This window comes from Chiloscyllium plagiosum, unplaced genomic scaffold (assembly GCF_037043375.1).
Source record: "Chiloscyllium plagiosum isolate Xiang-an unplaced genomic scaffold, Cpla_swu_hap1 HiC_scaffold_18, whole genome shotgun sequence".
Taxonomy (NCBI): domain Eukaryota; kingdom Metazoa; phylum Chordata; class Chondrichthyes; order Orectolobiformes; family Hemiscylliidae; genus Chiloscyllium; species Chiloscyllium plagiosum.
In genome coordinates, this window is record NW_028270156.1 from 48,125,336 (window position 1) to 48,140,969 (window position 15,634).

Consider the following 15,634-nt stretch of genomic DNA (forward strand, 5'->3'; position numbering starts at 1 on the left):
ATCTTTTAAGTTTAAAAAAAATTAACCAATTTATATAATCAACTTGTTCAGGGATGTTATTACACACTTCTGGAGCAGGTGGGATTTGAATGCAGTCCTCAGTCCAGGGGCAGGGACACTACCCTAGCACCACAAGAGGGCCCCCAACAGGAATTATTTTGCTGCATCTTCAACTACGTTCATCTGTATCTGATATCTACATAAATGAGTTTCTGCTAGACCAGGCAAGTGCAAAAATCACTGCATATTAACTTTTTGGTCTAATTTGTTAGAAGTAAACTTTCCAGATGATAGCTTTTTCATTTTAAATGTTTCAAATTTTTTTTTATAGTCATCCTCCTTTGTGCATAACAGAAATAATTTTTATTCTTATGCTCTTGAGGTTTTGAGAAAAGGCAGTGGTGCATTTTCCAAAAACTAGTTTGTGAAGTCCAATTTTAATGATGAATTATCGCAAATATAGTAGGACTTAATTTGTAATTGTAAATTTTTTCCTGGTCTTTTTCCTATGCTCTTCTTTTGATGTTTGTATTAATGTCAGTCACAATAACTAGCTCTGTGTTTTGAATTTTTTAATAAACCCTAATTTGTATTAGCATTAAAATATTTGCGATAGTTCATCATTAACATTGGACTTCACAAACTGGTTTTGGGAAAATGCACTACTGCCTTTTTCAAAACGTCAAGAGAATAAGAATAGAAATTATTTCTGTTACGAAGAGAGATGGGCAACTATGAAAAAAAAATTTGAAAAATTAAAATGAAAAAACTAGCATCTGAAAATTTTATTACTGTGATTCCTACATCAATAACTTATACTTATTAAATATTTAAAATAGTCAAATAATCTAAAAGTTATCAATTAAAAAAAGTTTTAAAAAAATTGACATAGTAGGAGGTCTCAGGCAAAGACTGATCAATTGCTGGATCAAAGAGGTAGATTTTTAAGAGTAATATATAGCAAGGCTGAGAGATTCAGGGACAAATTCAGAACTTAGGGCCAAGGTAACTGAAAGTACCACTAATAATTGAGGAGTGATTAAAATAAGAAGTGTTCAAGAGGCTAAAATTGGATTAGGATATAACTGAGGCAGAAGATTTTGGATAACTTGGAGATGCCGGTGTTGGACTGGGGTTTACAAAGTTAAAAATCACACAACACCAGGTTATAGTCCAACAGATTTAACTGGAAGCACTAGCTTTTGGAGTGCTGCTCCTTCATCAGGTTGTTGTGGAATATATAATTGTAAGGCACAGAATTTATAGCAAAAGTTTACATTGGTGATGTAACTGAAATTATACATTGAAAGATATCTTGATTGTTTGATAAGTCTCTCATCTGTTAGAATGACAATGTTAGTTTCACTTCTTTCATATGTAAATCACAAAACTTTCTTTTAAAAGTTACATTCTCAAGTTAACATTAACAACAAAAGCCAGATAATATGTTGATGTTAACCTCCGTGTGCTGTTGTCTGTGCCATAACGTTTAGGATGATTCTAATCTAAAAAAAGAGTTAACAGAGTCTTACATGGATTCATGCATTTTTTGAGCAAGGTACAATGTAACTCTGCAAGTACAAATTCACCCCACAAACGTATGTGTGTGCGTGATAGAGTCATAGAGATGTACAGCATGGAAACAGACCCTTCGGTCCAACCCGTCCATGCTGACCAGATATCCCAACCCAATCTAGTCCCACCTGCCAGCGCCCGGCCCATATCCCTCCAAACCCTTCCTATTCATATACCCATCCAAATGCCCCTTAAATGTTGCAATTGTACCAGCCTCCACCACATCGTCTGGCAGCTCATTCCATACACGTACCACCCCCTGCGTGAAAAGGTTGCCCTGTAGGCCTCTTTTATATCTTTCCCCTCTCACCCTAAACCTATGCCCTCTCGTTCTGGACTCCCTGACCCCAGGGAAAAAGACTTTGTCTATTTATCCTATCCATACCCCTCAATTTTGTAAACCTCTATAAGGTCCCCCTTCAGCCTCCGACATTCCAGGAAAAGCAGCCCCAGCCTATTCAGCCGCTCCCTGCAGTCAGATCCTCTAACCCTGGCAACATCCTTGTAAATCTTTTCTGAACCCTTTCAAGTTTCACATCTTTCCGATAGGAAGGAGACCAGAATTGCATCCAATATTCCAACAGTGGCCTAACCAATGTCCTGTACAGCCGCAACATGACCTCCCAACTCCTGTACTCAATACTCTGACCAATAAAGGAAAGCATACCAAACGCCTTCTTCACTATCCTATCTGTCTGTGAGTGTCTGTGAAAGAGAGTGCATATGTGTGAGAGTGTAAAGGAGTCTACATCTGTAAGGGGGTGCATGTGACAATGTGGGAGTGTGCGTGTCTATAGGAGTGTGTGTCTGTGTGTGTGGGGTGGGGGGGTTGTGCGGGTCTGTGAGAGAGAGTGTACATGTGTACCGAGCAGAGGCTATGGCAACAGATGAATGGACACCACACAACAATCAACAGACAGGAGTATTCCCTCCCAGTTGGAGAACACTTCAGCAGTCCAGGACATTTGCCCTTGGACCTTCGGGTGACCATCCTCCAAGGTGGACTTCTGGACAGGCAGCAGCGAAAAGTGGCTGAGCCAAGGCTGATATAGCTAAGTTCGGCACCTATTGGGAGGGCCTCAACCGAGACCTTGGGTTCATGTAATACTACAACTGACCATCATTGCACTACACACATACACAGGCACTTCTACACACAGACACACTCCTATACACAGACACAGACACTCTCACTCACTCCTACAGACACACACTCCCATAGGCACCCTCTCACAGACTTAGACCTCTTTACACTCACACATATACACTTGCTCACAGACACTCAACCCCCCACCCCAGACACACACAAACCCACATGCACACATAAACACTAGTACTTGCACTTGCAGAGTTGCATTGTACTTTGCTCAAAAACTGCATGAATCCATGTAAGTTTCTGTTAATTCATTTTTTAGATTAGAATCAGTCTAAACATTACGGCACAGATAACAGCACACGGGGGCTAACACTTTCAACACATTACCTAGGCTGACACCAATTGTCAATGTTAACCTGAGAATGTAACTTTTAAAAAAGTTTTGTGATTTACGTATGAAAGAAGTGAAACCAACATGGCCATTCTAACAGACTTAAACAATCAAGGTATTTTTTAATGTATAATTTCAGTTACATCACATTTTGTAAATGTTTGCTTTAAATTCTGTGTCTTACAATTGTGTCCTCCACAACCACCTGATGAAGGAGCAGTGCTCTGAAAGCTAGTGCTTCCAATTAAACCTGTTGGACTAAAACCTGGTGTTGTGTGATTTTTAACTTTGCATACCCCAGTCCACCACCTGCATCTCCAAACCATGACTAGGGATGAAAATATTTAATAGGGAAGGGACTTTGTGGTGAGTAACAATGACAATGTTTTCAACCTTTCTCACATTCTTGTTGGAAGAAATCTCTGATCATCCTTGAGCAGATGTCAAACCAGCAATATGACAAATCGGAAACAATGGAGGGGTTCATCCATGTGATGATGAGATAGAGTATCCTCAACATACACGTGGAATCTGATGCTATATTTTTGCATGATATTTCTAAGGACTAGCATGAGCTGAGGTTTGGAAAGGGCCATGATTAGATCCTTGGGCAACTCCAGAGTTAAATGGAACAAGAATGGAAAAAGCCATTGCGGATAATTTTCTTGTAATAATTAAATTCATAAAATCAAACCAAGTTAAGGTAGTTCCACCCACCTGGATGATGGAGCAGAGCTTTTGGCGGAGTTAACTGTATATTAATTTAATGCAGGTTGTATGTATTAACTAGGAACTTACATGAACAACTGCAGAAAGACAGTATAAAACTATTGTTTTTCCATTAAAATGTTTGTAACTAATTAAATCAAAACATTTGTTAAGATTAACTTTAGTTATATTCTTCACCAGCTGGGTTCTAGGATTAAAACAAGAGTAAATTGTTGCGGCCAATTGTGTTCAAGGTAGAAAAGAGGTCCAGAAAGATGTTAAAGGACTGCTTACAGTCACAAAGATGCAACTTGTCTTAATACAATTAGCAGTGATCTGCACTCAGTTGGTCATCTCACTCAAAGAAGACCATAACGGGTCTCATTTTAGAAATTGCACACTAGTTCAATCAAAATTTCTCTTCAGTTGCTGAGGCTACATTTACTGCAGATTATTGCAATAGATTTTTGGGAACTTTGCTCCGCATTTCACTATGCTTCACCCTACCCATGACAGATGGCTAACACAGGAGTTCCAGTTTCTCCTTGATGTTATCAACAGGCTGGTTCTGTAATTTTAACTCCCTATACAACACCATATTCAGTTCCTGGTGGGAAGTTACCTGGATGCTACTCTGAAGTATTTCTGAATGAAGTAATAAGCCACAGCGAGAGGAACTAAGGCAATAAGGAATACAGGGGTCACATACGAGATCACAGCCAAGGCAGAGACACACAGAAGAGTTGATCGACTGAGACACTCCAGAGTGGCAGGAATGTGCTGAAAATAACCACATCAAAGCATCAAATCATTCAAAATCAATTAAATAACATTAAAATAAAATTAGAATTTCATAATCAGCCCCCATTCTTCAAATCTATTGAACAAAACAAATCATCATTTAAACAGTTATTTTACTACGAGTGAGAATTCAAGAATTTGACAGTGTCAAGGAGGTGAACATATGCTGTTGCAGGTGAAAGGGTTTCTCTGCCAACATCAGATTAGCTTTCTCAAAGTTTATAGCTTCATTTACTCGAATCTATAGCAGCTCTCCATTGACATTACAAGTATTCAACATTTATCAAAAATATTTGAGAAACAAACTTCAAGAGAAAGTTAACAATACAGATTACCAGCAGTCCCTGGGTTTTGAACAGTTTCTGTTCTGGAGTCTGTTCGCAAGTCGATTTGTATGCAAGTCAGAACACATTGCAGGCTAATATAAAACAGTATGTATGAGGAAATATTCATGTTACATTTTTAGAATTAAAATTAATACACCTTTGTTTGGGACTGCATTTATAAGTCGGATGCTCATAGGTCAGAGACCCCTGTATATAAAGACAGCCAGCAAACAAGGGATTTCTCATGAGGTGACAAATGGTGTGATGAGAAGATTGCAATTGACCTTGCATATACAGATTTATAAAAGGCATTTGTTTCATTTATTATGTTACTGGTAAAATTAAAGTCCAAGAGATACAGAGGACAGTAACAGCAGGGATACAAAATTAGTTAAGGGACAGATACAGACAGATGTGATGAATGGCCTTTCATTATACTGGAGGAAGGCATGCAGAGTCAGCCTTGAAGGCTCAGTATTCAGACCATTGCTGTTTTCGATAGACATGAGTGAATTTGACTTGGTGGTATTGGGCACAGTCTAAAAATTTGAACAGGACTTAAAATGTGCAAGTGTAATACACAGTAAGGAAGAGGACAAAAATGGAGGAATGGCTGACACATGACACATGAAAACTGTGGAAATGACATCAGAAGAATAAGGAGAGACAATACAATCAAAAGACTGGGGAGGAACAAGAACAGAGAGACATCTCAAATGTTGTATACAAATTATTGAAGACTAACAAAATAGTTAAAGGAAATTTTGTAAAAAGCTGGAACTTAAAATAAACCTACAGTAAACACTACTTCTTATAAAGCAGATGTATTATGTCTTGTTATGGTATCAATTCTTTCCAGAGAATATGAAGGCTGTGGGAAGGATGCAGACCTGTCCCACCTGCCAATCTTCCTTCCCACCTATCTGTTCCACCCTCCTCTCTGACCGATCACCTTCATCCCCACCCCCATCCAGCTATTGTACTCTTTGCTACCTTCCCCCCCAGCCCCACCCGCCTCCTATTTATCTCTCTACGCTGGAGGCTCCTTGCCTTCATTTCTGATGAAGGGCTTTTCCCGAAACGTCAATTTTCCTGCTCCTTGGATGCTGCCTGACCTGCTGGGCTAATCTAGACTGCAAAAGCGATTTCCCAGGCTGAAGGATACAGTTAGGTAGTTAGACTGGAGAAGCTGGGGTTACTTACCACAGAGCAAAGAAAATTAACAGGGGACTTAGAGATGTACAAAATCAAGAAGAGTTGGATAAGATCATTGAACAGAAACTATTTCCAATGGTTTAGGGGTTAATAAACAGAGGACAGAGACTTAATGTGAATGGTGAAAAAACTAGGAGAAATTAAGACATTTTCAAGAAAATGAATGGTTAGGATTTGGAATGGAGTGCCTGAGAAGATGATGGATGTAGATGAAAGAGTAGCCTTCAAACAGAAATTGGATGATCAGTTGAAGGAAAAGAAAATTGCAGGAATTTGGATAAAAAGTGGGGATAATCTGTATTTAAATCTACAAAGGAGCTAGGACAGTTTCACTGAACTGAACAGTCTCCTTTTGGTATGCTTTACTATTGGAAACTAGACCACAAAAGGATACTTATTGTAATTGATCAGCAGCTGGATGGGACATTTCATGATTTTGATAGTTAAATTGGTCATGCCATGCAAGCATAAGCTGTGCAGCACATCTGCATATACACAGCTACAACAAAGTAAAGTGCTGAGGTCAGCAAGTTCTAGAACAGTATCTGAGCTCTTGTAATACCAATCCACAAAGTTCTGAAGGATAACAAACACACTGTCTTTCATTCTTGGAGGAGGAGAATGCTTGTTCTTAATACTTTGCTATTATTTCCTGCAGCTGCTGGATAACAGAGGAAGAAATGAAGGAGAGAAAGCCTCTATTTTTCTCTTTCATTTGAGAAGGAAGATAACGTTAAAGGTGATGAGTAGTAAGACAAGCAACATTTCCACTTGACTCAATCTGGCCTGTCTACCTTCGTCTCAAAAATCCTATAAGTTATTGCCTGGAATACTCGCTTCCTATCTCACAACTCAGACTTATAACTAGAGATATTAGCTAGGGATAAAGAGGAATTTACTAATGCTTGGGAATTCATCCATATGAACCTGGTGCAGAGTGGGCAATGCTCCCTTCCCAGATGAAGCTAGTAAGGGTAAAAATGGCTTTATAATTGTGGAATCAAGCAGCAGATATCTAAAGAGGAGGTTTCAGTAACATCACAACTAGTCGCAAGCTTTGAGGGCAATCTCCCAGGGCATGCAGCAACTGTGAGAAATGGCAGACTTCCTCCACATCTCACAGCTTTGTGCACTTACCAGGCACTAATAAAATATCCTGCACCAGGCCCCCATATTAGAGGCAGTCAGAGACCTTGGCAGAAATTGTTCAATTACAATAATTGCAAAATCCATCAAGCACATACTTGAGGCTCCCATTTTAATGTGAACTAATAGCAGGCAGCTGAACCTTGGGCAATATCCTTCCACTGAGTCAGCAACTCCACTGAACAATGTCTGTTGACATCTTGGTCTGCCTCTCATATTGGGGATTAGCGGTACTGGAAAAGCACAGCAGGTCAGGCAGCATCCAAGGAGCAGTAAAATCGACGTTTCAGGCAAGATCCCTTCATCAGGAATGAAGGCAGAGTGCCTGAAAGGTGGAGAGATAAATGAGAGGGGGTTGGGGTGGGGAGAAAGTAGCATAGAGTACAATAGGTGAGTGGCTGTGGGGATGAAGGTGATAGGTCAGAGAGGAGGGTGGAGTGGATAGGTGGAAAAGAAGATAGGCAGGTAGGACAAGTCAAGGGGACAGTGCTGAGCTGGAAGTGAGGTGGGGGAAGGGGAAAAAGAGGAAACTGTTGAAGCCCACATAGATGCCCTGGGGTTGAAGTGTTCTGAGGCAGAAGATGAGGCGTTCTTCCTCCAAGCATCGGGTGGTGAGGGAGCGGCAGCGAAGGAGGCCCAGGACCTCCATGTCCTTGACAGAATGGGAGGGGGAGTTGAAATGTTGGGCCACAGGGCAGTGTGATTGATTGGTGCGGGTGTCCCAGAGATGCTCCCTAAAGCACTCTGGTAGGAGGCGTCCAGTCTCCCCAGTGTAGAGGAGACCACATCGAGAGCAACGGATACAATAAATGATATTGGTGGATGTGCAGGTAAAACTTTGGTGGATGTGGAAGGCTCCTTTAGGGCCTTGGATGGAGGTGAGGGAGCAGGTTTTGCAATTCCTGCAGCGGCAGGGGAAGGTGCCAGGATGGGAGGGTGAGTTGTTGGGGGGGGGGGGGGGGGCGTGGACCTGACCAGGTAGTCACGGAGGGAACGGTCTTTGTGGAAGGTGGAAAGGGATGGGGAGGGAAATATATCCCTGGTGGTGGGTAGCGGAAATTTCAGCGGATGATTTGGTTTATGCGAAGGTTGGTAGGGTGGAAGGTGAGCACTCCTTCTCACCTTCCCACACCTCCTCTCTCACCTCCATCCAAGGCTCTAAAGGAGCCTTCCACATCCAAAGTTTTACCTGCACATCCACCAATATCATTTATTGGATCCGTTGCTCCTGATGCGGTCTCCTCTACATTGGGGAGACTGGACGCCTTCTAGCAGAGCGCTTTAGGGAACATCTCTGGGACACCCTCACCGCCCTGCGGCCCAACATTTCAACTCCCCCTCCCACTTTTCCGAGGACATGGAGGCCCTGGGCCTCCTTCACCGCCGTTCCCTCACCACCCAACGCCTGGAGGAGGAAGAATACCTCATCCTCCACCTCGGAAGACTTCAACCCCAGGGCATCTATGTTTCCTCTTTTCTCCTTCCCCCACCTCACTTCCAGCTCAGCACTGTCCCCATGACTTGTCCTACCTGCCTATCTTCATTTCCACCTATCCACTCCACCCTCCTCTCTGACCTATCACCTTCATCCCACCCCCATCCACCCATTGTACTCTATGCTACTTTCTCCCCACCCCAACCCCCTCTCATCTATCTCTCCACCCTTCAGACACTCTGCCTGTATTCCTGATGAAGGGCTTTTGCCCGAAACGTCGATTTTACTGCTCCTCGGATGCTGCCTGAACTGCTGCGCTTTTCCAGCACCACTAATCCAGAATCTGGTTTCCAGCATCTGCAATCATTGTTTTTACCCTCTTATATTGGGGGCCTGATACAGGATCACTGCAGTCTCATTTGTTGCATTCATAGAATCAGACAGCGATCTCAGCAGATACTGTTCAGTGGTCCATGTTCAGAGATGGTCTTAAACACTAAAAATCCAGCAGAAAGCGGTCCCCCATTATTTGAATGCCAAAAAAAGTCTCTATTTTACAGTCCACATCTATGCAGATCTTAAGTACATCTTTACATTGCATGTACATCTAATTGTAAACTACTGTATGCTATTGCTGGGTGGTAACTACCTGACATTTTCATTGCTTCCTGATGGAATTCATGAAGGTTCTGCCATAACAGAAGAATATTTATTTACTGGGACATCCCTGGACTATCAGAGAAGTATCTTACCTGGTCAATGATATTAGTGTCTGCAGAAAATCGATTTAGTATATTTCCAAGAGGAGTGGTTTCAAAGAACCTGAATGAAAACAAGCAGCAATAAGGAATTTGTATTGAATATTTAGAGCTAATGGTGATTTTGTATTTTGTAATGTTCCGCTTTGGTCCCTTGCCTTACACATGAGATTTAGTTCTGCTGCAACATTCACTGGTAGTAATTTCTGATGATTATTACGCATGTAATTAAGTACTCTCGATAATGCTTAAATTACATGTTGTTAATGAGCTACCCACAACTCTAAGGGTCCTACTTGTCTATAAAGATTTCCTTTGTCACTTTTAGCTTCTAATTTCCTAAGTTTTGCCTTTAGTCTCTGGTTCAAATTCATTGGAAGCAAATGGAAACAAATTATTGCATTAGATAAATTTTGTTGATTCCTTTCAGGATCACTGGTGCCATATAATCTGTCCAATTTATTATTCTTTTTAAGTGAGGAATTCTAAGAAAAAAAGCATGAAATTTTGTAAATTTATCTATCTGCCAGTATTCTGCATCAAAGCAGACTAACATCAGACTGTGGGCAGATCTAGAAATTTCAAGCTTGCCTAAGCCACCAATTCCTTTGAAATTTTGGCTCACTTTGATTGAAAAAAATCACATAAATACATTAGGATGAGCACTCAAATGTGACAAGCTAGCTTTTAAGCTATGAGGCAACTTGAATAAAACCTTTATGGTGGGCACTACATTGGACAGTTACTACTATTGGTATTTGGGATGATCAGCTGCATTAATCCTTGCTTTGCTGAGTATAATGACCTGCCTAATTATCAGTGGAAAAAAATAAACCACAAGAGAGTCATAACAAGAAGAGACACTTGCCTTGCCTAACAAAATGCTGTTCATTGCATGTTTGAAATAGATGCAAATAACATGAACTAATTGACATCTCTTTCCACTGGGACTTCCTGCTAGACAATTCTACATTCAAAGACTGGGATATTAGAGTTGAACACAAATTAAACATTAACTCTTTCAGAACCATTACTTTATACAATAGCATGGAACTGAAGTTGATAAAACATAAAACTTGGCAACATGTAAATTGAGCTGTTAGTTGGAGTCATATGAGGTTAAAAATATGTCCTTATAATTTAAAGTTGATATCAATGAAACGTAATTTTGAAAGATAGTCCAATACCTCATGGGTGCCAGGATGACCTTGTTGAGCAAACACTTGTGTAGTTCCTTGGTCACTTTGAGACCTGTCCATTCCACAGCAATAGAGGTAACTAAGCAGAGGACAATCCCTAGGCAGCACAGAATGCTGAACACTATTGTGTAGGAGGAATGATTGAAGCGACAGTCCTAGTGCAACAAAGATAAATAAAAACAATACACAATGATGCAATGCTGACCACTCCAGTAAAACAAGTAAGTCTATTTCTTTAAAAGTGGGTTTCATGGGTCTTATCAATATAATGACAGAGTCCTGGAAAGTGCTTACCTATAATGAAGGTCTCCAACTTTTCTTTACATTTAAATTAATAGAAAAAAAATTGAAAAAGCTTAGTTCCAGATTCCAATTCTCCTTGCTTCATAATCCTGTTTGTGATTTTCCCCAAGAACGCTTTGCAATTAATTGTATCCTTGTATTTTTAGTACACTATTTATCCCAGTTAAAAATGCTCAGTCAGGTAGCATTGCTTTATAAATGTTTTTTACATTTTCTATTCAATTTCTGTTAAAAGGCATTCAATGACACTTCAGGTTTAAAGGATCACTTGTAGCCTTTTGATTTAGAACAAATGAAATAATAATTTTTGTAACCTTTTGAACAGAAATAGTTTTTGATGCTTCTGTTAATGATCTGTAATTTTATCCTTTGGATCCCAGTGAATAAATGATTTATATTTGAAGTGGACCAATTCACCAATAGACTTAAGATGCTGGTGGTTTTATTTTTATTGAATCAACTGTGAAAGAGAAAAGTCATGGACAGGTAATTTAGTAATCATCACGTTAAAATCTACATTTCATTTGCACAGACAAGAATGGCATTAGATGTCAGAATGCACATTGGATGTATTTAAGTACAAAGGTTTCCTTGGATTCAGTTATAACTTTTTAAAAGGGGTTTCAATTTAAATGTAAACATGCTTAATTAGAATGACGTTTCATCGATCAGTGTGGCATTTTTATACATTTTTGGTAGATTTATTATGCAAATCATAATTGTCTTGTCATTCCACAGACTTCAGTGTTTAGCCATTTGAAAAGACTGCAACATGATGCTGCCACACTTTCTATGTATTAAAAAGAGGTTTACATTACAGATGTAGGCAGAGAACGGATTATTTCCTTCTGAGGGCAGATTTAAGGTTTATTGTTAGGACAAAATAAGATGCGTTTTGATCTGCATCAATGAAGCCAATGCAAATGTCAATTAAGTTGTGAAAACATTTTCCTCTCCCAACACTGACACAGAAAATGAAGATTAAAAAAAAACACTTGAAAATGATTTGGCTGAACTCAGCACACAGTCTCAGGACTGAATTTCCCTTCCCTGGAAGTGATGAGAAAGGAAATGAGAAGGGGAAATAATTTGGTAATTTTGCACTGAAAAGTTGTTCCTCACCACTTCCCCAATTCCCATCCCTTCCTTGCTACATCAATTCAGTGCTCAGCAAGAACATCATTTTTTTATTTTATTAAACAGTACAGTTTACAAATAAACTATTAACATTAATAGCTGTATACAGAGAAACAGCAATTTACAGGGGAAAGGGGCAGCAAACCCCACTGTTCAACCAGTTTTCAGGGAAATGAGGACAAATCTCAAATCCCAAAAAGGTCTATTGGGAACCTTCCTGATTCACCAGTAATTACTACCCTTCCGTGGTCAATTAATGGTCACTTAAGTGCCTCTACTCATCATCCTGCCTTCCTGGCAGGTGAGAAAAGTGGCTAATTTCCTGACCGGGAAACCAGGATGACCTGCCTCTGGACTGGGGAGTTGGGCCTCCATTTGCCATAGTTTGGGGAAAATCTGAGGCACAGGTTAGGTGGGCAAGTGAATGGTTTCTGAAGCCAATCACCTGACCTTTTCTCCGAGCTCCCAACTCTCACTTTCCTGCAACATCCACCATGTGGAAAACAAAAGAAAATTGCCTCCCTTCTCACCACTGGATCCTGTGAAGTCTAGACCATAACCAATGGTCTTTAGCTAGAATCTGCTGGCTTTTGATTGTTTGGCTACATCTGGCAGGAGAATGTGAGGACTGCAGATGCCGGAGATCAGGATCAAAAAGCACAGCCAGTCAGGCAGTCTCCGAGGAGCAGGCGAATCGACATTTTGAGCACAAGGTCCTGTTGAAGGGCTTATGCTCAAAACGTCAACTCTCCTGATCCTTAGATGCTGCTTGACTGGCTGTGCTTTTCCAGCACCACACTCTATATCTGGCAGGATATGACTCTACTGTGAAGGTTTGAGATAGGCCGAGAAACTTGCTGGTCAGCTTTTAACAAGCTGATTAGCTCACGATCAGGCAAGTTGTGGAGATGATGAGTCAATTGCCATGAACCTGCCTGCTCCTATAATCACCTAGCAAATGGAAAACATGACCTTAGAGCAGGTTTGCACATTGGATTATACCAATTATTACAACTGTACTGAGGATCTAGATGGAAAGGCTTCCTAGAATCTTGGACTAAGAATAATTACAGCATAGAAAGATGCCATTTGGTCTGCTATTTCCATTCTCACGCCTTTTTACTTCTCCTTTTCTTCAGGTTCTAACTAATTTCCTTTAGAAGCTACAACTGACTTTGCCACCATTGTACTCTTGAGCTCTGCATTCCTGATTCTATTCATCTGTTGCACAAAACAGTTCCTCTTCTTTTCACCTTTGCTTGTTTGTGAATGACCATTAGTCCATGGCCTCGGTGTCTCAATAAGCCTGTAAATGGGAACAGTTTTTCACGATTTACTCTCTCCAGGCCCCCACTTTGTAATTTTGAATACTTTTATCAAATCACTTCGCAGCATTTTTGTTCCTTGCCTTCATCCTTGAAATCAATCTCATTAATCATTTCTGCACCCTTGTTAAAACTTTCAGATGCTTCCTAAAGTGCAGTGTCCAGAATTTGAAATAATAAGTCAATTGAGGCACAGTCATTATTTTATAAAGGATTTATAAATGTTTTTGGTGCTCTATAGTCTCTTATAATTTGTACACATATACCCTCAGGTGTCTTTATTTCTGCATATTCTTCAGAATTGAACTCTTCATGCTATATTGTCTCTCCTCATTCTTCCTTCCAAAATATATCACTTTAACAGCACTCACCATGCCTTTAGATGATCCATTGTACCTGACAATCTTATAATTGGATTATTGTTAATTTATTTTTCTTGAAATCACTAGACAGTTACCCCTGTCAAAGACAAAATTAATTGCTCATGTTTTTAGTTTCAAATTGAATTTATTATGTGAACAATGGGAATTAAATGCAAAGTGCTAGTTTGTAGAAATAGATTTATTCATGTGTTTTCTGCCAAAGGGCAGGCTCATTGTTTGCTGATCCTTCAATGTGGGTCATTTCCTTGGCAGCGTTTGACAGTAATGGTTTGTTGCTTCTCAGGAGAAAGAGAAGGGAAAAGGTACCAAGATCACTCCACCTAGAACAGGAATCAAACCTGTGCTGTTGGTTTACTACACACACACGGGCCATTAAGCCAACTGATCTAATTGGCCTATAGTACTGTATGCTTTTTTCTTAGGATGCAGGATTCACTGTCAGTTCAGAATTTATTGCCCAACCCAAATTGCCTTTCGTGGGATGACTTCCTCAGGCATTTTGGAGTCACTATAGAGTCAAATACATTCATGTCATATGCAATAGAAGGAAGGGTGATGTGAGGAAAAAAAAATCTTCATTCAGTGAGTGGATGCAGTCTGGTATGGAATGCACTGCCTGGAAGTATGCTGGATGCAAGTTCAGTTGAGGCATTTCAGAGGGGATTGGATGAGTACTTGGATAGGGATAGTGTGCAAGGGTATGAGAAAAAGCAGGAGATTGGCACTCGGTAATGATGCTCGTTTGAAAAGCTGGTGCAGGCACCAGTGGGATGTATGGATCTGTGATGTGATTTGTGATCTGTGATAACTGTAGATTTGCAATGTCATGTAGGCTAGACCAGGTAAAGACAGTAGAGGTGGTGATGTAATGGGAAATGTCACTGGAGTAGTAATCCAGAGACCTGGATGAATACTCTGGATAAAATGGTTTAAAATCCGCAATGGCAGCTGGTGAAATTGAAATAAAATTAATCAATCCAGAATGTAAAGCCAGGCTCAGAAATGGTAACCATGAAATTACTATTGATTATGCAAAAATCCCACCTGGTCCTCTAATATCCTTTAGGGAAGAAAATCTACAATGTGGACTACATGTGACTTTAGATCCACAGCAACGTAGTCGATACTTAACTGCTCTCTAAACTGGTCTAGCAGTCACTCAGTTCACAATGAAGGCTTTACCTGGATCAGGGTGCAGTTTCTTTTCTCTGCTTCAATTTTAAATTGAATAGCATCTGAGGTCCATTTTGCTAGCCAGTAGTCAATTGCCACCATCACTGTGTGTTTGAAAAGTTGCGAGAAGATCAGGAGAGGCAGTAAAAGACAACCTGCAGAGCTCAGATACTTCCCACAGGCACGCCACGGCATCTTTGCTCTCTGGCGCAAGACAGATGAAAGATTGTCATCATCACCGCTATCAGTAGTATCTTCTGTAATAAATGTACAAAGAAGGTCATAAAACAGTGAACTAATATTCCCTTTTTCTTTCACATTGACTGCAATCTCTGTAATTGGACAGTTAAAAGTATGTATAGATTCCAAAGACATGTCCCTGAAACAAATTCAAAAACGTAGTTGTTGCTCATGCTTTAAGAGAACTGCAACTTCTAAACAGCCCACTTATTCTCATGTTTATCTACAACCTTCAGCTTATAAAACCCAACCTTAGTGTCACCTAGTGAATATTCCATCATTTATCTGCTGTACCTTTTTCATTTTTAGCTTGATGGTAATCCTGCATCTTTGGCCCTGTTTGAGGTTTCTCAATTTGAAAAAAAAAACACACATTGAAACTTTAAGACCTTTGCATTAAAATGATTCTTCCATTGTCATTCC

The 15,634-nt window shown here is 40.1% G+C and overlaps 1 protein-coding gene across 9 annotated transcripts in view; it reads right to left on the reverse strand.

The window, feature by feature from the left end:
• Positions 1 to 15,634, reverse strand: part of abcc8 (ATP binding cassette subfamily C member 8) — a 230,583-nt gene that overhangs the window by 36,029 nt on the left and 178,920 nt on the right. For all 9 annotated transcript variants that reach the window (XM_043705956.2, XM_043705955.2, XM_043705950.2 and 6 more), the window contains 4 exons: positions 14,981 to 15,228; positions 10,639 to 10,805; positions 9,446 to 9,515; positions 4,393 to 4,550 (listed from right to left, as the gene is read on the reverse strand). In XM_043705956.2, the coding sequence (XP_043561891.2) occupies positions 4,393 to 4,550; positions 9,446 to 9,515; positions 10,639 to 10,805; positions 14,981 to 15,228 (643 nt within the window). The remainder of the gene's footprint in view (positions 1 to 4,392; positions 4,551 to 9,445; positions 9,516 to 10,638; positions 10,806 to 14,980; positions 15,229 to 15,634) is intronic.